The sequence below is a fragment of the Martes martes genome (assembly GCF_963455335.1).
Source record: "Martes martes genome assembly, chromosome: 10".
Taxonomy (NCBI): domain Eukaryota; kingdom Metazoa; phylum Chordata; class Mammalia; order Carnivora; family Mustelidae; genus Martes; species Martes martes.
Genome location: NC_137898.1, coordinates 18,151,599 through 18,178,638, shown reverse-complemented (window position 1 = coordinate 18,178,638; position 27,040 = coordinate 18,151,599). Strand labels below are relative to the sequence as shown.

Sequence of the window (27,040 nt, the reverse complement as noted above, 5' to 3'; positions counted from 1 at the left end):
TCCAGACCCATGGAAAAGAGTCTCGGGGCGCCTGGGTGGCTCAGTGGGTTAAAGCCTCTGCCTTCGGCTCAGGTCATGATCTCAGGGTCCTAGGATCGAGTCCCGCGTCGGGCTCTCTGCTCGGCAGGGAGCCTGCTTCCTCCTCTCTCTGCCTGCCTCTCTGCCTACTTGTGATCTCTGTTAAATAAATAAATAAAATCTTTAAAAAAAAAAAAAAAAGAGTCTGACTTTCCTCCTAGATCAGTTCTGGAGCGGGTGGTGGCCACCGCTGGGATCTGAGACCAGCAGCCCCCTGCACTGCTCCGCTATGACTTCATCAAGCAACCTCCCCATCTAACCAACCGGCTGATGAAGCCAGCTCCCGATTTCCTAATCCGCTCCCTTCCTCTCTTCTTCTCTCTCCCCGCTTCTCTCTCTACTGCTCCTCTCCCTTCCTCTCTCTCTCTAGAATTGTGGCTCCCCTGCCTCTACCCTGCACTTAGACTCATGGCCCTTTCCAGGCTGTGGATCTGCCCCCTGCCCCCCCTCGTTAAGAAGACCTGTTGACTCGTGCAAGGAATGACTCCTCGGTAAGAACTTTGAATTTGCTCCGCTTAGAGAACTCGTCAACTAGCCACAGGCTTATTAGTTACAAATTAAGGGCACTGTTTTATAACGGATGACGGTAACCTACCTTTCTGTTGCTGTCTTGGCAACTGAGAACTATTTTTCTAGAAGCTAATGATTAGCTACACGTTGAATAAAGCATGTGGTTCTAAAGTGTCTGTGGAGGGGCTCCCGTGTGGCTCAGTCGGTTCAGCATCCAACTGTTGATTCTGTTCAGGTCGTGATCTCAGGGTCCAGGGATGGAACCCCATGTTGGGCTCCCTGCTCAGCGGGGAGCCTGCTTGTCTCCCTCTCCTTCTGCCACTCCCCCTGCTCCCTCTCTCTCTTAAATAAATAAATAATTCTTTTAAAATTTAGTTTTTTTTTTTTTTTTTTTAAATGAAGTGTCCGTGGAGGTACAGGAGGTCTGGGTTTGTCTTCTGGCTCTTGCCCCCCACTTGGGGGTGCCACCCTGGGCACGTCACCTGGTTTCCCGAGTTCTTTCTATAACAGAAGCAGCGCCTGGCATCTCATGATCACCTTACTGATAAGTGTTAGCCGTTGTCATGGTCATTGACGATGGTGATAGTGAATTGTGTCTGTGGCTTAAACATGTTGATCATGTACTTGATAATCAAAAGAATATAGTTGAACTACATCTGCAAGAGGAAAATGTACACCTGTGAAGCTGCTACCCAGTCATTTCCCTCACCTGTGTTCCTTTTACGCCCATCACTTGCCTGACCCCCAGCCAGATCACCACTATCTTGACTTATATTTATCCTTTATCAGCATTAACAAAATCGTAACCTCTCTGTGCATCTATACCTAGGGAGCCTGTTGTTGAGTTTTCCTTCTAACAGAGACACTCTGACGAGAGTGTCTCTCGTGGTTTTCTATGACTTGCTTTCTCTGTCTTGTCTTCCTAATACTCACCGGTTGTGTGTGTTGCTGCAGCGAATTCAGTTGTACAGGTGTGAGCGATTAACTGGTGTGTTACTCCTGCAACGTAGTGATCCGTTCTTCTGAATGATTGACATCTGGCGTGTCCCACTCTGTTTTGGTCATTGCGAGTGATACTGTGAACATTCCTGCTCGTGTCTCCTGGTTCACACCCAGGGACAGTTTCTTTCCAGCTCATTCCCAAGAGTGGGATTGCGTGATGAAGTTCAACTTCACAAGATTGTCAAACCGTTTTCCAGAGTGATTGTGCCCGATTTCCCGTCCCGTCAGTACGTATAAGAGTTCTGTTGATCTGTGGATTCTCCATCACTGGATACTATCAGAGATCTTAAGTTTTGCAAATCCATATTTTTGTGGCTTTCATCTGAGTAGTTACTTTAATCTTCCATGGTCCCTTGTGTTTCTTTGCTGAAATATTGTTCGGGTCCTTCTGTCGTGTTTTTCTGTTGGATTATTTGCTTTTTCTTAATGATTTATTCAGGTTCTTTCTGTTCTAAAGTTAATTCTCTGTTGGGTGTATGCATTGGATCTCCTCTCAGTGTGTGGTTTGACTTCTCTTTCTTTTAAGATTTCTTTTGAGGAACTGGGGCTTTTAGTTTTGAAGGGGGCCAGATACATCAGTCCTTTATTTTTTTTTTTTAAATGATTATGCTTTAGTGTACGAACTATTTTCTTACCCTGAAGTTATAAAGGTGCTCCCTGCTATTCTGCTTTTAAAGTTCCAGGGTATTGCCTTTCATATTTAGGGCTTTTATTTGTTTAGGAGTGATTTTGGTTTATGGTTTGATGGTAGAGATCTAGTTTCACAGTTTCCCTGTGGATACCGTATTTTCCAACACCATTTGATGAATTCTTCCCTCTGCTGCTGCTGATTGTCAGGTCCACGGGAGCGTAGAGTGACATCTCTCTGGGTTCTTGATTCTGTTTCGTTGACCCCTTTGTCTGTCCCTGCACCAGCACCACACTGTGTTAATTACAATTAGCATTATAATAAGTCTTAATTGGTGGTAGAGGAAATGACTCTACCTAATTCTTCAGGAGGAGGTCCTGGCACTTCCTTGCTTTTTGCCATTTAAGTTTTAGGATCAACTTTCTGAAGAAAACTCATCTCATTTGGATTTTGGTTAGGATTGCATTGAATTGACAACTTTCTTTTTCCCTCCCTCCTTTCTTCCTTCTTTCCTTCCTTCCTTCTTTTCAATTTTATTTGTCAGAGAGAGAAACAGAAAGAGCCCAAGCAGAGAGGAAGAAGCAAGCTTCTTGCTGAGCAAGGAGCCTGATGCAGGACTTGATCCCAGGACCCTGGGATCATGACCTGAGCTGAAGGCAGACACTTACCCGAGTGAGCCACCTGGGCATCTCAAACAGACAGCTTTCAATATTGAGTCTTTTAGTCTAGGGACATGGTCTATCTCTTCTAAGTCTTTTAAATAAAGACTGATAATTATCTCCATACAGAGCTTAATAGATGCAGTCCTAGGTTCCTTAGGTTTTTGTTGTTATCATAAATGATAACTTAAAAAAAATCGCCTCTTCTGTTAATAGCTGGTATGTAGAAATGCATTTGATTTAGTAACTGTGCCTAATGAAATTCTCTGGTTATTTCTAATAATGTGTCTGTGCACTGAAAATTTTTTCTATACAGCCAATTTTATTATCTCATTTTCTGTAAGTAGATAGAGTTTTATTTCCTTCTTTTTAATTCCTATCTATTTATTTCCTTTTCTTGTCTGCTATAAAAAGAAGTGGTGACTTGAGCATCCTTGTCTTGGTCTCAGTACACCCTCCCCCCCCCCCAGTTTTATTAAGGTTTAGTTGATAAATAATGTCTTGGTTTTGATTTTATGTATTTACTTATTTATTAAAAAAAGATTTTATTTATTTATTTGACAGAGAGAGAGACAAAGCGCGAGAGAGAATACAAGCAGGGGGAGTGGGAGAGGGAGAAGCGGGCTCCTTGCTGAGCAGGGAGCCCGGGCTGTATCCCAGGATCCTGGGATCATGACCTGAGCTGAAGGCAGTTGCTTAACAACTAAGCCATCCAGGCGCCCCTTGGTTTTGATTTTAAAGGGAATCCTCGCCAGTTTGACCCCGGCTCAGAACGCTGCTTGTTCTGTTTGATAGATTGCCATTACTGGGTTAAGGAAGTTCCTTTCTAGTCTGAATTTGCTAAGAATTTTTCATGTATCATCGATGTTGAATATTATCACATCCTTTTTCTGCATTGAGATGACCTTGTGTTTCTTTCCTTTAATCTGATACTGTAACAAATGACATACATTTTCTATCTTGAAGCCATTCTTGCATTTTCTGGGCAAATCAACTTGTCGTGATACTGTTTTTATGCTGAATTCATCTTCACTAATATTTCATTTGGGATTTTTGCATCTTTGGTCATGTATAGTTTTGGCCTATAATTTTTTTTGCTTATTTGTCCTTCTCTTAGTACCAAGATTATATTGGCTTCATAGAATAAAGGAATGTCCAGGGGCACTTGGATGGCTCAGTCTGTTAAGTGTCTGCCTTTGGCTCAGGTCATGATCTCAAAGTCCTGGGATTGAGCCCCACATTGGACTCTTGCTCAGTGGGGAGTCTGCTTCTTCCTTTTCCTCTGTTCCTCTCCTCATGCGTGCACTCTCTCTCTCTCTCTCCCAAATAAATAAAATCTTAAAAAAAAAAAAAGAATGTCTCTCCTCTCTTTGTTTTAATCCTTTAGCAGAATTTGTATAAAATTAGCATATAGACGAGTAGTTTAAAAGTCTCCCAAGGAAATATTATGTGAGATATTTCAGGAGTTCTGTGAGGTGTTTGTTTCATATTGCTAAGAGAGTAGATCTCAAATGTTCTCCTCCCCGACAAAAGTAATTGTGTGAAATCATGGGTGGTGACCATCTTGTACGTAATTCATACATGTATCAAATCACCATGCATACACCTTAAACCCTCAATTATATTTCCATAAATCTGGGAAAAAATAAGAAAGAAACACCTTTAACACTGGAGGCTACCCCTTTGTTCCTTTGTACTGCCAGCTTAACTTTTTAAAAAAATGATGCCCTTAGGAATAAAACCTCAGCTTTCTGTTTTAATTGAGATGAATTGTTAGACTTCGACCATTTATAGCTGCACATCTATGTGAATCAGAATTTTATTGATTTTGTGCAACCAAATGAAACCCAGAAATGGATGGGATGTAACACATGATTTCAGATTTTCATTTGCCCAAGTCACTGTTTTTAAAAAAAAAAAGACGGATGCTCCATAATAAGTAAATATTATAAATTTGAACTTTTAAAATTATGGCTTGCTAATAATGTTATTATCCATTGTATCAGGCTTTATGTGGGATTCACGTAAGCAAGAGGATTTTGCTCTTCTAAAATAATACAAAGGGAAGCTGCTCATTGCTAATGGCTCCCGCAGCTCTGACGATCCTTGATGAAGTGTTCTTTGATTATGTGTCAAGATGAATGGTGCAGACCTTTGACAGACACACAACTGTGGCTGGAGAGAGCCCAGCATTCACTGCTGACCTTGCCATCCCAAGTGAGCAGGTGTTGAATGAGCCGAGTCCCCCTTCGTCCTCCTTTTTCCCTGGTGGGTCATTGGTTCCTGAGTAAGATGGATGCATGCGATAGAGGAACTGTTAATAGCATTTACTCTGTCTTAATCCTTTTTAATCCCATTCATATTTCAGTGTCTGAAACTTGGCAGGATGTCAGAAGCCACAGTACAAGCAGGGAAATTTTTCTTTGAACAGTGAGGAAAGAGTAAAATTGTTTTCCTGGGATTTAATTTATTAAAACATTTAAGAGTGGACTATTCCCCCTGAGAGACCAAATAGAGTGCCACTAAAAGATCTGGCCAAAATGACCTTCCTGGAGCTTCTGATTATCTTGATTTTTTGGAGCTTCTGATTATCTTGATTTTTAAAAAAATGGCAATAAAGTCATTTTGTCAAGTTTACCGAGTACCCTAATAAGACATTCCTGGAATTTTAAGTTTACTGAATGGGGAAGTAACTTTGACGGAGGTTGTTAACTGAAATCAAGTGATGTCTATCAGACATCAAACCTGTTGGGAATTTGGACCATTTGCTGTTTACCGATATGACTTCAGCCTCTACCTGAGCTTGTTTGCTCTACCTTTTGATGAACTGGACCTGCCTGTTTCCTTGCAGAGCTGATAAAAGGAATTTGGAGGATCCCAGTTAAATGCTGGGAAGACTGAGACCCTGATCTCTCTTGAGATCTGTTAAATCTGAGATCAAGTGGGCCGGTTGGTAGCATCTACAGTGATGGATGTATGGATTTGAAGTCCGTACGTGGCTGTTAAAGATGTTTTGGGGTTGCAGAAGTTCTTGGTGGCACAGTGGCTCCCCAAATGCTAGACTCTGGATCAGACTTGGGGTCAGCTTCAGGGTAACAAGAGGACAGATGCCTGAGAACATGTTGTCTTCGACTTCCTGGCCTTCCTCTTCTGAGTGCCGGCCTTTATTGGGTGGGGATGGGTCTTGTCTGGAGGGGGAGTCCTTTCTGCCGTTTGGGTTCTTGCCCAGCCCTGGGGTGAGGGCTGGCTGAGGGGGGTCCTCACCATTGTGGAAGAGAAGCCTGGGAGCTCCTTGAGGAACATTTGGGGTTTGAATCAGTTGTGTCTTTGAAAAAATTTACCCATTTTGGACTTGTCTGTGGAAGCAATTAGGGAGATCACAGGACCGTTTCTGATTCCTGATTCTGTACAGTGTCTATTCAGAAAAATAGAAAACAGTCAACTGGAACAGGGGATTATTTGAGCACACACAGAGTCCTGTTGTCTCAGAGGCGGGCCCTCAGACAATTTGCCTTTTAGTGAAGTTTAAGCCCATGAAAGGAAATAAAAAGTGTTTTATTAGATGGCAAAGAAAGATGGACTGGACTTATGAGACTTTGAGAATTTTAGCTTTTTTCTTTGTTAATGCAAACTTAGGAAGAGAGTCACTCTTTATATAATGCAATTTATTCGTACAATGTGGTAATTATCATTAATAGTTAATAATCATCTTCAACTGGGTAAAATACCAGTATGTGTGTGTGTGTGTGTGTTGTGTGTCTTTTGTGCAAAGCCAAATATTGCTACTTCTGAAGGGATATAGGATGTTAACATTCATTAAGCAACCACTTTGTAAAAGACCTGAGGAACATACTCGCTCGCCACTGTCATGGGAGGTCAGGCAGCATTGTTTTCCAAAGGAACTGTGAACTGGTGACTCACCTGGTTATCAGACTCCTACTAGGTGGTGGGGTGGAGATTCGAACCCCTGTCTGGCTTCCATGTTCGTTCTCCCTCTTCTGCCGAGTGCTGACTCATTCACTGTAGGTCTCGCTGGAGTCCAGCCCAGGCCACTGCAGTGTACAGAAGATGTTTACATCCATCGTGTCTTCTAAGTGTTGAATTTTGTTTCCTAAAAGCACACAAGTAAAAGCCAGGGATCCATGGATGTGGCAAATAATGTGTTGTGTGAACAGATGGTGCCAGTCAACGGGCGGGAAAAGGAGTTACTACATGCTGAGTGACAGTGTTAGTCTTCCTGACCCTGGTGTGAAAACATTTCAAGTTGTTGGTCCATGAGGAAGATCACTCTTAGCGGGAATTCCCACGTAGCTGATGGGATTACTTTCTAGGATTGGTTGGATTGCTGGATTTGTTGAAGGGAGAACTGGAAGAAGCTGCCAGAAATTTGCAATACTTCTGAGGGAAACCCTCTCCCTTTGACCCATCTTCTCCAAGTCTAGTCTGGTTTTAGATCAACTGGAACCCACTGGGAAAACTCCACCTGGATTCTAGAAGACCAGGACCCTCCCTCATTTAAAGGCCATCAGAGTATGTCTTCAGTTTATTCTGGGTTCAATTTTCCTCAAACCAAACCGACTCCCAGCTCATTCCTCTGGAGTTGTTGAGTGCCCTCCTGGGAGCTTAGAGGTTGTGGCTACTCAGACCAGAGGGGACTCTCATCTTTTCTTACTGTCCCTTTAAAATACCTTCATCCAGTGGTTCTCAACACTTTGGAGGCGACTTGAGTCACCCAGAGAGCTGGTTGAAGTAGAACAGGCCTGGGCTTTTGTATTTTTACTAAGTTCCCAGATGGTTCTGAGACCTACCAAAGTATGAGAACCTCTTCTGTGCGCTCACTTGCCATTTTATTTGTTTCTTGGCTTGCCTGTTCTCTTCCACGCTTTCCTGCCATCCATAGGAAGTCCAGTTCTCATGCCTAGACCTCGACCCCTCTCTCATCCTTTCTGCATATCACACTGCTTACCGTCCAGCTGTCTAGTGCCCAGCCAGCTCAGGCACCGAGCTAGGCATGAGTTAAAGTCCCCTACCCCCATGGAACTCCCAACTAGTCCAGGACACACATACAGTCATGAGGTGCAGGAGATCAAGCTGGGGGCAGAGCACACCCACAGAGGAAGGCTTCTGCCGCACAGGGAGGTGGAGTTAGGCAAAGCTGTCCTGGTAGAATGAGCAGCAACCAACTGGGAAAGGGAGGGAGCAAGGCAGCTCTCGCTTTCTAAGAAGGTAGTAGAGACGCATGAGTCAAAGTAGGGGATGGCAGCCCAGACTATTCAGAGAATGGGAGGTATGTCAGTATGTGGAAAAATGTACATGAAACGTGAGTTCTGCCTTTATGACTCACACTTTCCTTTACTGGAGGCATTGATTATATCTGTTGTTTGAAAAAAAAAAAAGGTGTGTGTATTGAAGAGCTCAGGAAAAGACAGAGAGAGGTAGAATGTAAGAACTCGATATCCTCACCAAATTAAGTGCTTCCACCCAAAGGAGCAACGAAAAAAAAAACCTGTTGTTTATTGCTTCGTCTTCCCTGCTCGTCTTCAAGCACAGTTAGACTAGGGAACTTCTATCTCTGTGCTTTAGAAAGATCATGGAGCCTGGCATAGAGAATGCAAGATGGCGAACGTGGGGTAAATGGACAGGTTTCAGCCCAGCTACTTCGACAAATCACTTTACCTCACCCGGCCTCTGTTTCCTCAACTTGAAACAGAGGCAGATTGGTACAGATAATGTCTAAGATTTTATCTTACCATATGACGGGCCACCTATATTTCAGTTGCTGGCTCCTGAGGCCATGAAGTTCACCCTCGTCTGCTTGGCTTTACCCACTCACGGCCAGGCCAGCTCTGTGTCAGGCCCCAGAGGGCCAGTTACAACCCACCAGTCAGCCAGTGCTGAATGAGCCTGTATCAGGGCTGGCATTGTGCTCGGCGTGGATGGGTGTGAGGTATGGGACTTCCCTGACCTGAGGAGAGAGTTTATCATCTAGCTAGAGCGATACGGTAAACATATGGAAAATAAATTCCCTGATGCTGAGAGAGTGAATGCAAACTTATAGGGTACAAGAGGAGCGATTCTGAGAAGCACTCTGGGGCCATTGTGTTTTGTTTTGTTTTGTTTTAATATTTAAGATCTTTTAATTTTTTTGTAATCTCTACACCCAACCTGGGGCTTGAACCCACAACCCTGAGATCAAGAGTCACATGTTGCCCTGACTGAGGCAGCCAGGCATCCCTGTGGCTAATGTGTTTTGACCTTCAGGCACCATTTTCTGCCACCAGGGGGCCCATATTGCAAGTTATATTCTCTTTTGAATACCCTGTATTCATTTGGAGAAATTTTATTCCTTCCCATGTCATATCAGCCAAAGACTCCCAATGGGAAATTCAGACTAGTGTCAGGCGATCCTGTGTTCTTAACACTGAGCCGATTGAAGTCTACCAAGAGCAAAGAAACAATGGCAGTTGGCATAGAGTTATCCTCTCTTGAGCATGTGCCAGGCATCATTCCAGTGAATTCTCTTAAGCGTTTGAGGAGGGGACTGTTGTAATCCCTATTTCCAGGTGAGAAGATTAAACTTCAGTTTACTGCTCAAGGTAGTAATTTTTGGAACCCAGGACACAGAACCAGACCCAGACCACAGGTACATGTTCTGACCTGCTGTTAGCCGGTGCCTGTGGCTCTGTCCAGGGTAAATATGTCATTTAGGGCCAGTGGTCGGCAAACTACGGTCCCATGGGCCAAACCCAGCTACCACTTAATTTCTGGGTGGCCTGTGAGCTAAGAGTGCTTTTTACATTTTTAAATGGTTGAAAGAAAATTCAAGGCAAGAATAATATTTTATGACAGGTGAAAAATTATATGAAGTACAAATTTAATGCCGATAAATAAAGTTTTATTGGAACACAGCCATGGTTATTAGGTAACACATTGCCTGTGGCTGATGGTTACAATAGTTGTAGCCTAAAATATATATTGTCAGGCCTTTTACAGACATATTTTGCTGACCTCTGATTTAGGGCATTCATTAGGCTTTATGAGATGTTGAAAATTACCTGTCATTCCCCATCTCTGTCTTCATAATTCATGGACGGGGCTCGGCTGGGCCAGCTCTACCATAATCCAGGATTTTAGGACTCAGAGTTCTCTTTTCATTGCTTGGATGTCAGATTAAAGTGTCTGCTTTGTGGCATCGCTGGCCTGATAGTACCTGACCCGGTGGTTTGCCAAGGCACCATTTTATCAAAGATTAGTTTCTCACGGAGGACGATGGTATGGCTTTGCCTTGCAACTTTTTTGGGGGGGAGGGGTGATGGTGATTCTATTTAGCTGATGGGAGAACAAAACAGTTGAAGTTTCCTGTGTTGTCTGGATGGGTTAGCGATGTACTTTTTAATTAGAAGGGTATACTGTAGGCCCAAAGATCTTTATAAGGACCTATCTGTTACTATCATCTGTGAATTTTGACGCCATCCTGAGATGGTGCTGGTGCATGGGGAGGAGGGGGGCCTGAGTCCTGGGCTCTCTGCTAAACTGGGTAGACTCCATCCATTGTATGGGGAGAGGGCTCGACCATGGGTTTGTAGAGTGACTCTCTCCGTGGCCTCTGCACAGCTCAGTCTGGGGTGGGCGGCAGGAGCCAGGGAAGCAGCCTGTCTCAGAATTTTAGCTCAAGTTCCTCTCATCACACACCAAAATCCAAGATGCCGGCTTTTGCCCTTCCCTTCTGTTCTTGCTCCTGTTGTGGCGAAAATATGTGCTGGTTCTGCTTTTTCTCTGCAAGACAGCGTGCCCCTCCCTGTGCCTCACCTCTCAGATCCTCTGGTCCCAGTTCCTGGGAGTGATAATCATTGTGCCGATCACTTACACTGACCGTGCACTCACTGCAGGTGATCACGTCACTTCAGACTTGTCATGGCAGTGCTGTGAACAGCAACTACTGTTTCTATCATTTACTTTTTTATTTACAAAATGATCAAATGTACACAAATAAACTCCAATATACCCATCGCTCGAGTTCAGTGCTTGTCAATATTTTACCCACCCTTGCTTCAGGTGGGTGTGGTCGTTCTTGCTGCTGGAAGGGGATGAGTAACTCACTCAGGTTCACGTCGTTGGAAGGGCTGGACTCCAGAGCATGTTCTCTTCATTCCTGTGCTGTCCCACCTCTGAAGGACTGATGTTTGCTGCTATGTATAGAAGACCTACTGTGTGCCCTTCAACCCCCACATCAAGCCTACAGGGGAGATGGTAACTTACGGGTGAAAAGAACTCAAGGAGCGTGGCCTTCAGACTCCCTGCTAAGACGTGGTGATGCCAGGATTCACATCCAAACCTGACCCCACGTCCTGTTGATTTTTGACCCCACCCTGTTCTCTGTCCTCAATGCCACAATGCAGTGGTCATCAGAGGGGTGGTGATTTGGGTCGTGGGAACCTCTGTTTGCAAAGCCGCGGAAGGACATGGGGTTACTTCAGGATGGTTCTAAGAGGGCGTGAAAGGCTTCTGGGTCTGTGGAAATCACCACTGGCCCTTTGGCCTCTGAGATAGGATCCACCCTTGGGTTTCTGGTCAAAGTGAATAGATAGTGAGAGACCCCTTAGCTTTCTGCGGTCAGCTGAAGGCAGAGTTTGTGATCTTTGGTCCTGATCTTTGGTCCTCTTCTAGGAGGAAGTGGGAGGGATATGGGAGGCTGGGGAGTCAAGAAGGCATAGATTATAGATACACCCAGATGGGTGGGGTGAGGAAGGGGAGGATTCCATGAAGAACCGGCCTGGGCATAGCAAGCATTTGGTAAGTGGTAGCTATTAGCTATTGTTGTCCATACTCAAAGGGGGATGGTAGGACTTTTGGAGTGGTTTTATTATTCAGGTTTAGAAGTAGGAAATTAAATTCTTCAACTGAAGGATCACCCTGTTTTTTGCTTCTTTTGGGGAGTGGTGGTGTCGTTGGGGGGGTAGGTTGAACAGGGGTGAGCAGAGAATTGAGAGCAGGCATACTGGTGCCCTTCATATTCACATCGTGCACGTAATTCACATCAGGGATGGGCCAGAGATCTGGTCCTAAGAGAGAAACATACAAAGTAAACAGTTCTTTGATAATTGCAACCCATGAATTTTGCAAGATGCACTTTGATCAATAGAAACTCAGATGTTTTCGGGGTAGTTGGGAAAGTAAGTAAATGAAATGGGCCAAATAATGAAAAATCACACTGCCTCTTGATCTTTCTTTCTTCTTTCTTTCTTTTTGTTTTTTTTTGGAGCTAAAACTTAAGATTTAAAAAATCTAAGCTAAGACTCCTATAATATCACTGAAGTTGGAAAACACAATGGGGAAAAATAGGAAGTGTTCTAGTGAAGGCGAATTAGAAAAAAACCATTGTGAATTGAAGAAAACATGTCAGTGGGTTAGATCTGGACAATGGAACTCCAATTTAGGACCTTCAGATTTATCATACAGTGTGGAAAAAGGGTTTAGACAGGGGTCTGGAGCTTGCCAACTCTCACACTCCTTCTCTCTCTCTCTTTTTAAATATTTTATTTAAGAGAGAGAGAGAGAGCACACAAGTAGGGGGAATGGCAGGCAGAGAGAGAGGAAGAAACAGGCTCCCCACAGAGCAGAGAGCTCTATGTGGGGCTCAGTCCCAGGACCCTGGGATCATGACCCGAGCTGAAAGCAGACACTTAACAGACTGAGCCACCCAGGCGCTCCAGATCACTAGTTTTCAAACTGTGTTCCTTGAGGCGTGTTGGGGGTTCCATAAGTGTTTCATTAATAACACCCTACCTGGTTTCCAATTTGGCCGTGCTTGAAATTATAGTCAAATTGTAATGAACACACTTGCCCAGATACGTGTTACACCAAATTTTAATACATTGGAGAACATGAATTCAATGTCCTAATGTGGTTATGCATCAAAATAAAAATGAGGTAGTATTATGGAGGGCACGTATTGCATGGAACCCTGCGTGTGGTGCATAAACAATGAATGCTGGAACACTGAAAAGAAGTAAAATAAAATAAAATGGAAAAAAATAAGAATGAGGTAACTTGAACTTTAAAAGAAATATATAACAAAAAACTGCTTGTATCCAAGCGGACATGTACACACATGTAATGTATTGTATATATAGATATGTATGAAATGTGGAGCTCTGTACATGTAGTTCTCCAGAAGATTCTTTCTTGAAAAAATAATCCTGCTGCTAAAAATACCCATGGAAACTTCTGGCCTGGGATTTCCTCAGCTCTGCATCTCAAAGTTCACATAGCCTCACCAAAATAGCCCCTCTGGTTACTTTTTTCTCCATGCATTTGGAAGAGTTCATCATGCCTCCAACCATCCCAAGAGGGAAGAGGTGAGCCGCTGGTCTTTGTAGGCTGGTTGGTGCTCATCCTTTCTGACAAAACCTCACCTGGCTTTTTTGGGACACAGAATTCTGACTGATGCTGACCCTTTTCCACAAAACCCCACCTTTAAAAAAATTTTTATTTATTTGTCAGAGAGAGAGAGAGACAGAGACACAGAGAGAGATAGCATGAGCCTGGGGAGGGGCAGAGGGAGAAGCAGGCCTCCTGCCGAACAAGGAGCCCAATGCGGGGTTAGATCCCAGGACCCCGAGATCATGACCTGAGCTGAAGGCAGACACTTCACCGACTGAGCCACCCAGGTGTCCCTCCACAATCGCTTTTGATGACAGCATCAAGTTCAGAGAGTCCCATATAGGCAGGGTGAGCCTGGCTTGGTCTGTTGTCTTGTGGTGTGGTAACACTTTGCCATGGTGCCTGTTGGCCTGCCTGTCCCTGGCCTTTCAGACTCTAGGGTAGAAAAGGATGCTAGGTATTCAGATCACCGCATAACGCCACACTTGTCTTCTGGGGAGTGATGTTTATTGCCTGGCTTCTGGGTTCAGAGGGAGAGCCCACCCTGGCTACCGTTTTCATGATCAATGATTTACCTTTCAGGGACTGGTTTTTACAGAGGCTGTTGGGTGCTTTTCACATGGGAGATAAATGAGCATTCAGAAGAATGTACCAAATCCCATAAAATGCTATTTGATTTAAAAAATTGCTTGAAGCAGTTCACATTTTGGTGAATTACGTCAGTGGGTAAAAATAACTATTGTCATATGGTGTGTGGGCTTGGTTTTAGGAGGATAAAGAGCCTATTGTTACCCATTGTGTTCCTCAGTCACTTATTATCCATCCCTAAAAGCCAAACATGGATAATGGAAAACCCGAAGATTTGTCACTTGCTAAAATCCAGGCAGCTCTGTGAGTTTACCCTCAAACGCTGCTCTTTCTGAGAACGCACAGAAGCCTTCTTAATTGAGTCCAGTTAAATGGGCCGACAGACCTGTCCCCGAGGCCCGCGTGGAAGGCAGAGGTTCATGGCCAGCAGGCCTGGAAGCAGGCCTGAGACTTGCTTAGGGACAAGCCAGCTGAGCGCTCCTGGGAGGGGTGAACCAGCGAGACCAGTGCTGGAATCTTCAGCTTCATAGCTGTGAGATGCTGGGTCAGGAACCTCACTTTTCCAAGGCTTAGCTTCTTCATCTGGACAGCGGGGTTAGACACAGTTCCTGCCTCCTGGGGTTGCTGTAAGGCTTGACTGAGATGTTGAAGGGAGCCCTGATCGCACCGTAACTGGCCAGTAGTTAAGCGCCCAATCAGTATTATAATAAGTAGAGTCAGCCAGCATTAAGTCCCTGCATGGGGTCCGTCTTTGGGTGGTGATTCCACCCCTCTTCCCTTACACATCACCCTCGGACCCCTTGAGCCCCTTGCTCCCTGTCCCCCACGTTCACCCTGTCCTTGGGCACCCCCTGCCCATGTAGCGGGGTGGAGGGGTGGTTCCTGGCTGTCTCCACATGGCACCGTCCTGTTCTTTCCTGCTTCTCATGCCTCGGAGTACCTGGAGACTTGGAACCACGTTAAGTGCCCTGGGTATCTTTGGCAACTGGGCCAGAGTGGGGCACAGTGCAGGGTGCAGGGAAAGGGCTGAGTGGCAGGGACCGGAAGCGGCTCAGAGCCCGGAAGCTCTTGGGGGTTGGAGCCGTCGCCGAAGGTCATCAAGGTTGCTGAAGGTGGCAGCTTCAGAGCTTCGGTGGGGCAGGAAGACGGCTGTTAGCCTGGGAATATGGAAACCTTCTTTTGTTTGAGCCTCAGGGAGATCTCAAACGGGGCATCTGTGTTGAATATATCCTTCCGCTGTTTAAAACGGATGAAATAGGTGAAAATAGGTAAAACTGATGAAATTGGAGAGACTCTCAAGCCCCAGAGCTCCCAACTGTTGGGGGCAGTTGAACCTAAACCTCTTGGTCACCCTGCTAGGCCTTGCTTACCACATTCACAGGCTGTCAGCGGTGATGGGACATGAGCTCTCTGTGTACCCCTGCAGACCCCTGCCCGCTCATCTCCACCCTGCCCTGCCGGTGGGAGGAGGCTGACCTCCAGGTCTACACCAGTGGAGGCCCTTGACCTCCAGGAAGCCCCAGATGGAGATGGGGGAGGGGCAGCCCCTCAGCCCATTTCCTTACCTGTCCAACTGGTACTGCCTCAGGATTCTTGCCTCCCTAGTGGCTCCGCCCCCCAACTCTTGTAAATGGTCCCTTTTAAACTGTCCTCAGTTCCCCTGGTTGAGTGTGCCGTCTGTCCCTGCCAGGGTCCTGGTGAATATTAGCACGTTTTAGAAAGAGGAATCTAGCAGTTCTGTTTATTTTTCACTGTTCATTGAAGGGAGAGGTGAAAGGAGGGGCAGCCAGGTACGTGGATGAAGGACGAGGGCCTGGCTCTCACCTTTGGTGTTCATCCCAAAGGGCCTCCCTTTAGGTTTTGGCCTTTTATATTCCAAATGAAGGATTATGGATGGAGTCACAGCGATACTCTGACAAGATTAAAACACAAGTACACTGTAACAGATCTTACCCTGTCCTGGTGCTTTTAATTTTTTTTTTTTTTTTGGTTGAGTATATCCTGAGCACTTCAAAAAAGACATGTGGCCTGGGTTTTGCTCAGCCCTAGGAGGAGGCTTTTTGCTGTGATTTAGGGCTTGGGGTTTTGGAGGATTTGGTTTATGATGGCCACAGTATGGAAGTGGGGAAGTCAAGGTGATTTGGACAAAGAAGCATCTTTAGGACATAACCCCTGAGTGTACCCATGGAGGGTGAAGGCAGGGAGAATTGGGTTCTTCTGAAGTTGGTTGAGTGGGAGACAAGTTCAATGGGGTGGTTGCAGAGGGTCCTGGAGAGAGGGGAAGAGGATATTTATGAGTGTGTTTTGGTATGAATGTGGGAGCGATATTTATGTGTAGAGGAGCTGGGGAGAATTTAGAAGTTTCAGGTGAATGCAGCTAGTGACCTCCTGTGACGAAGGTGTTGAATAGGAAGACTCCAGTGTTCAGAGTGGACCACTGATGGGATGGCTGCAGCTTTGGCTGAGTTGGGGTGGCATTGAGGGTAGTGTTCATAGTTTGGTTTTCTTGGGGGCTTGGAGGAGGATCCTTGTGCCCGGAGCCACAGTTTCAGGACTAGTGGTAGTTCTCGAAGAGAAGGAGAAAGAATTTTGGCTCATCGGTGTAAGCAGAGTGAAACAGGAACACATCTCTGCGGGAGGGGAGCCATGAATGAGGCTGGAAGGCTCAATAGCCAGGGTCTGCTCCTCAGAAAAGAGGAGGGAGAAGGCTCTATAGAGTGTAGGGTGTTTAGTTAGTCCCACTGTCTGGTTGATCGATAGGTTTCTACTGTGCCTGGGGAGTCTAGGTCACCCGAACTCTGTGGCAGAGTCAAAGATGGTATCATACTCCTTTTTTGCATGTCAGTATGTCTTCCTCCTAAAGCAGTGAGCTCAAAAATCTCATCTCATGATTTATTTCATTTGCTTAGTCACGGGGGCCTGCAGAAGCTTTGGGTCATCTGTATGGGTGACTTTGCAGAGGAGGAGTGAGAAGCGGGGGTGAGCTGTGAGTACTCCTTATGGGTCTGCATCCCGGGAGACAAGGGCTTGTGGAAGAGTGGGGAACGTGGTTGAGGTCGAAGTAGAAGTCAAGACCTGAGTTCTGGTTTTGATGCTGTGTGTCCTTGGGTAAGCCGCTTACTGTCTCTGGGCTTCAGTGCCTGCCTCTGTAACAGAGTTGTTGCTCATTTATTGAAATGCTTCAGTGGTATGAATTTCAGATTGCCTGTTGGTCTTGTCAGTAGATCTGAGCCTTGGTGTTGTCTTCTGTACAATGGGGATAAAAATGCCTTGCAGAATTGCTCTGAAGATTTAAAGATGCTAACAATCGGTGTTAAAAGAGATCGCTTACTTTCATCCTCACTCCAGCAAGGCGGTTATGATTATCATCCCTGTTTACAGATGTAGAGCCAAGGGACAGAGAGGTTAAGGTCCCTGCCCGGAAGTCACAGAGCCAGTAAATGGTAGAGCTGAATGATTTTCCCTGGTCTGATTCTAGATTCCCAAGCTCTTCAGCCGTGATTCTGAGACTCAGCTCAGACAAGGGATATGGAAAGCCCACCTCAGTGCCTGGCACACTGTAGGTGTTCAGGGAGCTTCAGTTCCTTCCTTTTATCCTAGGAATCTGTTTGGAACTGGAGGTCCCCAGACTGCTTCTGTTGGGCAGTTTTGCCCAGCTTAGTTTTCTAATTTCCGTGTTCACGGTGCTTCTTTCTCTTTTTTCTGATTGTCCAGATCTGCTTTTTCAAATCCCCCTATTTACTTCCTCCTTCTTCTCCACTGCACCCTGTCCTTCCTTCAGGGAACTTTCTTTCCCTACTTCCTTCTAGTGGCTGAGCTTGATTATACAAACCTACTACTTGATTATACATACCTACTTCCTATCTTTAAAAAAAAATTGAGGTGAAATTCATGGAACATAGAATTAACCATGTTGAAGAACACGGTCAGTGGCATTTAGTACATTCATAGTGTTGTAGGACCACAACTCTATGTAGTTCCAAACATTTCCATTACCCAGATGGAAACGCAGTAGCCGTTAGCAATCACTCTCCCTTCTCCCTCCCCCAGCCCCTGGTGACTTCCTATCTGCTTTCTGTTTCTCTGGATCTCCCTTTTCTGGATATTTCATATACATGAAATCCTACAACATATGGGCTTCTGTGTCTGGCTTCTTTCATGTAGCATAATGTTTTTGTGGTCCATCCACGTTGTTTGTAGCAGGTCTCAGAATTTCGTTCCTTTTTATGGCTGAATAGTATTCCATTCTATGGGTATAGAGCATGCTGTTTATCCATTCATCCGTTGATAGAAATTAGGTGGTCCTTCCCCTTGGCTATTGTGAATAGTGTTGCTATGACACCGCCTTTTATGGAAACTCTGCTCCCTGATTGGGTTCAAGGTCAGTGACTTCTGGTGTCCCCTGAGTCTTAGCCATAAGGCAGGCTCACTTACAACCCTCTCATTGAGGGTCTGCGGAAGCTGGGAGGGAGAAGCCTGGAGCCTCAGATGAGAACGGGACACCCTTTGGAGTCTGAGGGACTGCTGCCACGGGGCTTGGCTCTGCATACTAACTCTAGTTTAACTTCTGCCAAGGAGGTGGGGGTAGAGAGTAGAAATTGCTGGTTTTATCTCCAGCCTCTAGCATCTGTTTTCATCTCTCAGCTGTATGACCTCAAGCTGTATACTCTGAGCCCCAGGGTCCCTAATCTGTAAAGTGGGGATTATAATTCCTATTTTATAGGGTTGTTGTGACAATAACGATTAAGTAACATGGAAGACTTGCTTCTTTTCCTACCAGGATTTGGGGTGGCCGGGTTAGGGAGCAATTGTGGAAGGGCCCTTGGATGAAGGCTGATTTGTGTGGATGCCTTGTGCATGGGCAACCACCATTTTGCATCCTCTCAGAAGGGGAAGGAGCTGAGGTTAGTCCCATCATCATGTTTAGCTGTCCCTGCTGGGAAGTTGTCCCCAGGTTCCTGTTTTCTGCAGTTAACTTTTGGTGCTTGGTGTATGAATCTATGAAAGTGGATTGCTTCCCATTCCACCTCCTACAAGTAGGCTTTGAGCTAATTTTAGAAAGATTGAGTTTTCTTTTGATTATATTCTTTAAAAAAGTATTTACAAATTTCCCCCATGCCCGTTGTCTTGTGGGGTATTGTTTGCAAGGGTCTTCCCCCCCCCCGTGGTCAGTGGAAGAGTTTTGGGGGTCTGGCAGACCCAGGCTTGCATCCTGGTTTTCTCTCTCCCTGATCAGCTCTGCGACCCTGAATTGCAGATCAATGGCCTTTCACGTTCTTCATCTGTAAAAATGAGGGTTAAGGTGAAAATTAGCGACCTTGCTTTGTAGTTGTTGTGTCAACTAGTGTCCTTTTGGTTTTAAATACTGGACAGCCCAAATAAAAGTAGTTAAATAATGAGGGGTATTGCCTCTCCCTAGGCAGGAAGTCTGGGGGTAGGACACATGCAAGAATGGGCTGATTTAGTAGCATAGGATGTTTCCCCATTTTCTCCTCATCAGCCATTCTCAGCAAGTCGGTGATTTCTCACCTCCTTGTCACACACAGGCTGCAGCAGCCCCAGGCATCATGGGCAGATCTAATGAAGTCCACCAAACCAGGATGGTATTTTCTTCCATGTAATTCCTTTTTATTAATGAGGAAGCTTTCCCTCCCGGAGCCCCCTTGTGGACTTCTCTTTGGTCCCTTTGTCCCGTGTCGTAGTCTGGGCTTTCTATGGTCCTGAGGAAGGGATTATAGTGTTGAGGCTTTATTTGGGAAGTCAGGCCCAGTGAGGTCAAGATGAAGGACAAGAAGGGGAAGGGAGGCCAGGAGAGCCTGAAGCCGTGCGATGCCTAGTGCGCTTGCTCTGGTTGTCGTTTTCACACTGAGCTGTGGACAGACAGGGCTGCTGTGTTTGTGTGGCACCCGTGGGAGGGCTGCCAGGAGAAACCATAACTCCATTTTGTCAAGAGCACTCTTCCTTTGCTTGCTGGAGTTTTTGGAAGGCAGAGGGAAGAAAGGTGACATGGATAGCTTTTGAAATTGACTTTTACACCTTCTGTAGGTCCTAGTATATTTCTCACCCGTTCCTTTACATGGGGAGGCAGGGTAGCTTCTGATTAAGGACGCGGACCCTGGAGTCAGGCTTCCTGGGTTCAAGTCTAGACGCTGCAGCTCAACAGCCCTCAAGGGACCTGTTCCTACACTCAGGGCTGTGTGGAGCATTAAGTGAGTTAATATCTGAAAGCACTTGGAACAGAGCCTGGCAGATTCAGACTGTGCACCCTGAGGGTGGTCCTTGCCCTTTCCCCTCCAGAACTCAGAGCCCAGCGGCACCTTGTCCCACGAAATGACCATCAGCCCGTGTTTACGGGGTCTAGGGCTGTACAGGACCCAGCTCAAAACGCACAGGCACTCTGCCTTTGCGGATGCCCTCCTCTGACGTCCCTCAGCGACCCGTGCCTACCCCAGGGGTACCTTCCGTCTGTCCCGCGGTTCAGCTCGCCTGCCTCCCCACCGCAGCCGAGAGCCCCGCACGGCACAGAGGCTGTCTGCCTCCGCTCTGGGTTGCGCGGCTGGGCACACGCAGGTGCCCGAGACTTGCGGGTTCCCTGAGTCGTCAGTGCTTTCTACTCTGCCTTCAGTTGCTTATTTATAGACACGCCTTATTTCCCTTACTTTCCTAAAAACAGTGTGAGGGCAGGTCCAGCTCGTCCGTGTTTGTGGGCAGTATTTGGGTGCATGGTTGACCGAATGGATTCCAGCGTAGGATACAACACAGAGCTGTGTATGAAGAGACGATAACATCGCAAGGGGCTAGGACGGGCCGGTGTAGAGTAATGAGGTTGGGCAGTTTATGATTTCCGACCGCTGGGGGTAGAAGGGGGGTTTGCCGCCACATGCTAACTTGCTTGGCAACCTGGTCTTCATCTTTCTCTCTCCTGTGGTGCATCAGACACCAGTGGATTGAAGCCTGGCACAGGCGGGGGCAGGGGCTGGAAGCAGGAAGACGGGCTGAAGGAGTGCAGGCTGGAGGTGGAGTGGGGGGGGGGGGATGGAAAGTGTGTGTGTGGGTGGGTAGGAAAGGAGAATCAACAGGACGTGGGTCCTGAGACTTGTGGGGAGTGAAGAATGAGGAGAAACCCTCAGATTCCTCTGGGAACTGGTGCCTGGGCCCTTGGGAGACAGGCTGGTGAGTAGACCTTTCTGTCTGTCGGCCTAACCCTCGAGATGAGAATGAATGTTGTCTTCAGCGTCTCCATTTGGTGAGCGCGGAGGATATTTCCTTTGGATTGAGTTGGGCACTCAGGCTTCTGGACCTGACCAGCCTTGGCCTCGGCCTTGCTGTAGGACCTTGGGCAAATCTTCTCCCTCCTCTGGGCCTTAGGAATTACTTCCTTTATAAAACAAGAGGGTCATTCCTTTCTTCAGTGTCATTTTTAGAGTGCCTACTGTATGCACCCTTCTAGGGATGGGTGAAGATGAGGTTTCTGTTCTCATGGAGCATACGTTTTAGTTGAAGGAGGCTGATGACAATTGAGGTGAATGCAGAGGAGAGAGCCAGGGGCGCTAGGTTTCACTGGTTGATCAGAGAAGGACTCCCCGAAGACGTGGCCTTTTAGGCCATGACACTGGAAGGTCTGGGGCAGAGTGTTTTTGGAGAAAGGAATCAATATGTAAAGGCTGTAAGAGAGAACCAGCTTCAGGAACGTTTCAAAGGGCATGATGAGATCATGATTTTATTCTAAGTGTGATGGGAAGCTGGAGGACATTTTTTCCCCACCAGAATCACTTTTGATTATTTTCCTCTTCATGAGGGCCATACTTTGAAAAATCCCGTTACCCAAAGATGTGTTTTCTAGACAGTAGAATGTACAACCTCAAATTATTTTAGGTTTTTAAAGTATGGGGGAATAATTTATGGCTCACAATGAATATCTTTGAGGACCTTCCAGGGATCCAAAGATGGCAGATTGAGACACTTAACTAAATAAATAATCTTTAAGGTTGCTCTGTTTTGGACATTCACGCTTCCCAAAGCTGCATGCCATATAATTGGGGGGTGGGGGGTTGGGGGTGGGGTGGGGGAAGATTACTGCCACCTACTGGTAGAAGGAAGAAGCTGGATTGTTGCACAACAAAAATCCCGAACTCAGTTGATTATCTTCTCCTGTGCACCTGGCTTCACATTCTGTACTTGCAACCTGAACATGGCTGGGGGAAGGGGTGCCATGGTCCTGCTCTCCCCCCCCCCCCGCCCTAGAGAATCTTGACCCTGCTTCTATGTCCTTCTGCCTCAATTCATGATGCGGTGGTAGGAGGGAGTGCTGCCCTGGGGAGCTGCTCCATTGTTGGATGTATCTGTGGGGGAAGAACACTGGATAGCTCAGCCTCCATACAGCCGAGCTAATCCATTGTTTGTAAGCGAACTCTGGCTTCACTGAATTCCCTTATTCAGTGTCCTCGCACCCTAATCTCTGCCAGCAGGCCTTTTTTTTTAATGTACTCGTTAACACCCCATCTCCATTATTAAATTCTCAACTGCTTTATTCCTGATTTGCATTTTCCGTGGCTGAATGAATGCCCTGACTTCCGTTTTCTTTTTCTGTTACAGATGGTGTGCGCAGGTGACTGTAAGTACCACTTCCCTCTCCTCTTGTATTGTTCGCTACCGCCCCCTGATGGACACAGCAGCATTTACAGCAATGCGAAAATCACAGAAAATGCTTATTTGTTCGGTCTTAGTTTCCAGTTTTTCTTTAGAATTGGGGTGAGTGTGGCAACAGCAAGTGAAAGAAAGAATTCAATCAATTGAGCAACTTTGACAAAAAATTTTATATTTTCTGTGATTTTTCTTTTCTGCAAGCCTACATCCGCGGGTGATTTTTAAAAACACTTACTTTTCATAATGCAGTATGATTTATATTTGCTTTGTGTGCTGCTATCCCATAAGTTTTTTTTTTTTTTTTTGCTACACTGCTCCATTTTTTTTTTTTAAAGATTTTATTTATTTATTTGACAGACAGAGATCACAAGTAGGCAGAGAAGCAGGCAGAGAGAGAGGAAGCAGGTTCCCCGCTGAGTAGAGAGCCCAATGCGGGGCTTGATTCCAAGACCCTGGGATCATGACCTGAGCCGAAGGCAGAGGCTTTAACCCACTGAGCCCCCCAGGTGCCCCTGCTCCATTATTTTAAAACTGATGTACAGAGTTTGTGTAAGCTTTGGAAAATCAGATGTAGACTCCTGTATATTTTGCTTCTATGTGGAGGACTGAGTCCCAGCTGCTAACAGTGCTGGTCCATTGACGTGCTCCCTGGTCTAGAGTAAAATAAGGCTATGAAGTGATAAGTTTAAGTGATAATTTTTAAGTGAAGCTAAGTATATTTAATTGATAGCAACATTTATTCTGGGATTATGTCCTTACTAATTTTTGAGGTCATAATTTGTTTCTATAAGAAATAAAAATAATAGTATTTGGTAGTTTTTTAAAATGTACCTTTTAGAATAAATAAAAATTGGTAGCTTTTATCTGTCCTCAAAATTTGGGAACTTCCCCCCCACCCCCCCATTGGTAAAATCCCAAAGTCTGTGAACCATGGAGATAAAATAATTAGAATGTTCTTCCAGTGCCACACAAAGGGGGCAGATCTTGCTGAAACCTTTTAATAAAGCCAATCTCAGTTAATAATAGTGATTATGCAAAGTCTGTACAAACAATGGGAAGAGCTCTGCAGTTGCTTTTTCTTGCTTGTTAATCAGTTTGGTAAATAGGCTGGTAGGTACCTTGTAGAGGCTTGAATCTTTGGTGCCAAAGAAGAGAACTTCTGTGCATAGAGGTAGCATTTTAAAGCAGGAGAAGGGGAGATGAGGGACCTATGATTCCTTTTAAAAATCATAATAAAATCCTGTTCTATCGCTAGTATACAGTGGGAGATAGTGTTTTGTTAGCTTGCATGACCACTGTTTCTGGCTACTGAAATCAGTCACATTTATCACTGAAAAGTTTCCTGGTGCCTTATTAAGTAACATGCATTTCGGTGGCTGTAGATGTGACTGTTACCAGATCACAGCTGAAGCCTTGGACACAGGAAAGAAAAATGAAGCACAAGCTAAAACGTCTGTGAACCACAGTGATGAAATAATGAGAATGTTCTCCCAGGACTTGGAGTAAAATCACATGCTAACGACCAGCAGGATGGAACTCTGAACTCCCATTTTATAAATGTCCAAATCCAGCGACCTTGGTTACCATATCACGTGCCTTAAAAATAGTCCTTCATGTTTAAAATAGTGTGTTAGAGCTGACAACAGAGGAACCTGAGGATGGGAGGTTCTTAGGGACTCATTCCAGGTCACACGGCTAAGGGGCAGAGGAGGTCCTCACATCCAGGGGTGAATTCAAAGTCCAGCTCCTTTCCCTTCATGCTGTTCTGTCTCATGCCATCTTAGTGCCCGAAAATGGCAGAGCTTCCTCCTAATATCAGGGTTTGGCCAAAGAGTTAGCTTCTGCATCTTGTAAGACCTCTCCACGGGCCGTATTTTCTAAGAATGACAAGAGAGACTCCTTTTGCCTCTTAGGTCTTTCTTTATATCAGCTTCTATATAGATTTAATCCATATTCAAGTCACAGCCAACATTGCTGATTTCTGTCATTTTTGTCTCCGTTTTAAACCCTTCTGTCTTACTAACACACAAGCGTGCATATATGTATATGTATCTAAAATTAGTTTGCTGGAGGAAAGTCCAGGAGGCAAAGAAAGGGCAATGAACTTCTGTCATTGTACAATTCACTTCTGAAAAATAGACATACAGAGCAGTCCTGACTCTTACGTTTCTTTTTATTTTTTTAAGATTTTATTTATTTGAGAGAGAGAGAGAGAGAGAGAGAGGGCAAGCAGGAGTGGGGCAGGGAGGAACAAAGGGAGAGGGAAAAGCAGACTCCCCACTGAATGGGGAGCCTGATCTGGGGCTCAATCCCAGGACCCTAAGATCATGACCTGAGCCAAAGGCAGATTGAGCCGCCCAGGCTTACATTTCTTTTTTAAATATAATTTTTGCTGTCCTTTGGGAAATGTTATTTAAGTAGAACCCATGTTTGTGTTTGACATTGAAGCTGTTCCCATCAGTACAACCAGTATGACCACAACATGGGCAGACGTGAATGGCACTGTTTCTGGGTACACGCATGCAGAAAAGAGCAAGGTGGAGAGTGAGGGGACTACCCCTGCTGAAGATCCAACAAGGAATAGCACCACAGGCTTTAATCCAACAACTTCAAACCCGTCCTTCGTCACTTCAGAAACAGTCACTGGGACTTCAAGAGATTCTGTGGCCATAAATGACACACCAGGTAAGATGAGCCTCCAGGAATGATGGTGAACCATTCCTTTTCATCCTGTGTCCTTGAGCCTTGTCCATTCAGTTTGCCTTTTGGGGAGAGATTGGTTTTTGCTAACAGTGGAAGAGAGAAAAGATTCTCTATTGTTTTAAGCCCAGGCGTTCAGGTGGCTGGATCATTCGGTATTAGGGTCCTTGGTGTTTTGGGAGGTTTTAAGTAATTCCAGCTGTTCAGTTTTAAAAATCCTTTGCTGTTATTGGCAATATTTTCTGCTAAGGCTTGGGGGGCAGAGACCTCATTAGCCATGTGTTGTAATGGGTCCAGTAATTACTTCTTTAAAAGAAGCTTAAAGCTCTGCAGGAGAGTTGATGCTGTGTTTGTTCTCAGGGGTTTTTGCTGGGCCTGAAAGTTGGGTATACTTTATAGAGGAGTGTGTGTTTCAGATGAAATAATGGCCCTGTGACACTTGGGAAGGTTTAGAGTTTTATTTAGCTTAGATGTCAGTATCCTGAGCCACGTGTTATAGCTGCAAATTTAGCTCTCTCTCTTTTTTTAAGCTGAAAAGAACCAAAACTGTAAAAAAGAGACGAGAAGCTCTTTTAAAGCTGAGAAGAACCAAAAACTTAAAAATGAGATCCTCTGTTGGTTTTCTGACCTGGGGATGCGATCTCTTTGGCTGGTGAGGGCCACGGAAGTGTGACCTCGTGGCGCCCGCGGCTTGAAGAGACCACCTGCCTAGCACGATGTCTCCTTCAAATGGAACAGGCGAACAAAACCAGTGGTTTTCAGCAGGTTTTTTTTTTTAAGGCCAGGAAACAATTTCTTTAAATAATGAAATCTTGCCCAGAAGCCCAATAAATAAAAAGAACTGGAACGAGGGGGAGCTACAGGGGTGGGGTATCACAGATACCTTCAGAAAAACTCTCGGAGCTCCTCAGAGCAGAGTTTTAGAGGCAAAAAACTGTATAACAGAGGTTTGCTATATTATGAAAGAGAGAAGAGCATGAGGAGAGGGCAGGCAGAAGAGGAAGAGAATGGAGGAGGAGGAAGACGACGGAATTCAGCAAAGGTGATGGGGACAAGGGAACATAGCACTGGTGGCCATAGGAAAGAGGAGGTCGAGAGGTGGCAAGAAGCAGCCAGCCCAGGAGCTGAGTGTCCTCACTCTGTCTGAAAGTCCCAGGGACAAGGCTTCGTTCATCAGCTACTATTTACTGAGCATGTACTATGTGCTTAGTTGTTCTTAATACATTATCCTGTCCTCGTAGTAACCCTGAGGGCCACAGTGACAAACTGTAATGCCGAGGTGTTGTAATACTGAGGTATCGTCTGAGGGCTTGGTTATTGAGCAGGAAGTGGCGGGCACTGAGGGAGCCCGGGCCCAGAGCACCATAGTGTGCAGAAGCTGGGACCCCTGACCTAGAGTCCTTCTTCTGGCTACTTGATGACTGTTCCATTTCTTTTCAAAAGAAAAAGGACACAAGAGTGACCCCAGTTAGGAATCTTTGAGCCCAAAATGTTTGGCGTGAAGGGTAGAATCACAGCGAATTAGCTCACTTCAGAGCCCACCGTGGCCTCCGGTGCCGCCCCTGCAGACCTCGGGCAGGGTTTGCTGTACCTGCAGCAGTCCCCGGACCTCACGGGCTCAGTGCCGGAGCCTTGGGTTCTGATTTCCCCGATTCTACCCGTGATGTGTGCCCCAGAGCCAGTCACTCCACCTCTCAGTATGTCTACCTTGCCATCTTCAGAATGAAGGGAGTGGATGTCACGTTGACCGAAATGGCTGGTTTATGTCACAGCAAGCCAAATCAGGTGATGGACAGAATGGTGGGGCGATGGATTGGAAGTCTTCCAAAGCACCCTTTGGGTTGGA

At 45.7% G+C, this 27,040-nt stretch overlaps 1 protein-coding gene across 1 annotated transcript in view; it reads left to right on the top strand.

Moving 5' to 3' along the window:
• The window catches only part of PTPRJ (protein tyrosine phosphatase receptor type J), a 164,020-nt gene that overhangs the window by 89,848 nt on the left and 47,132 nt on the right, over positions 1 to 27,040 (top strand). Inside the window, exons 2-3 of the mRNA XM_080815966.1 lie at positions 22,444 to 22,462; positions 24,943 to 25,179. Of these exons, the coding sequence (XP_080672092.1) occupies positions 22,444 to 22,462; positions 24,943 to 25,179 (256 nt within the window). The remainder of the gene's footprint in view (positions 1 to 22,443; positions 22,463 to 24,942; positions 25,180 to 27,040) is intronic.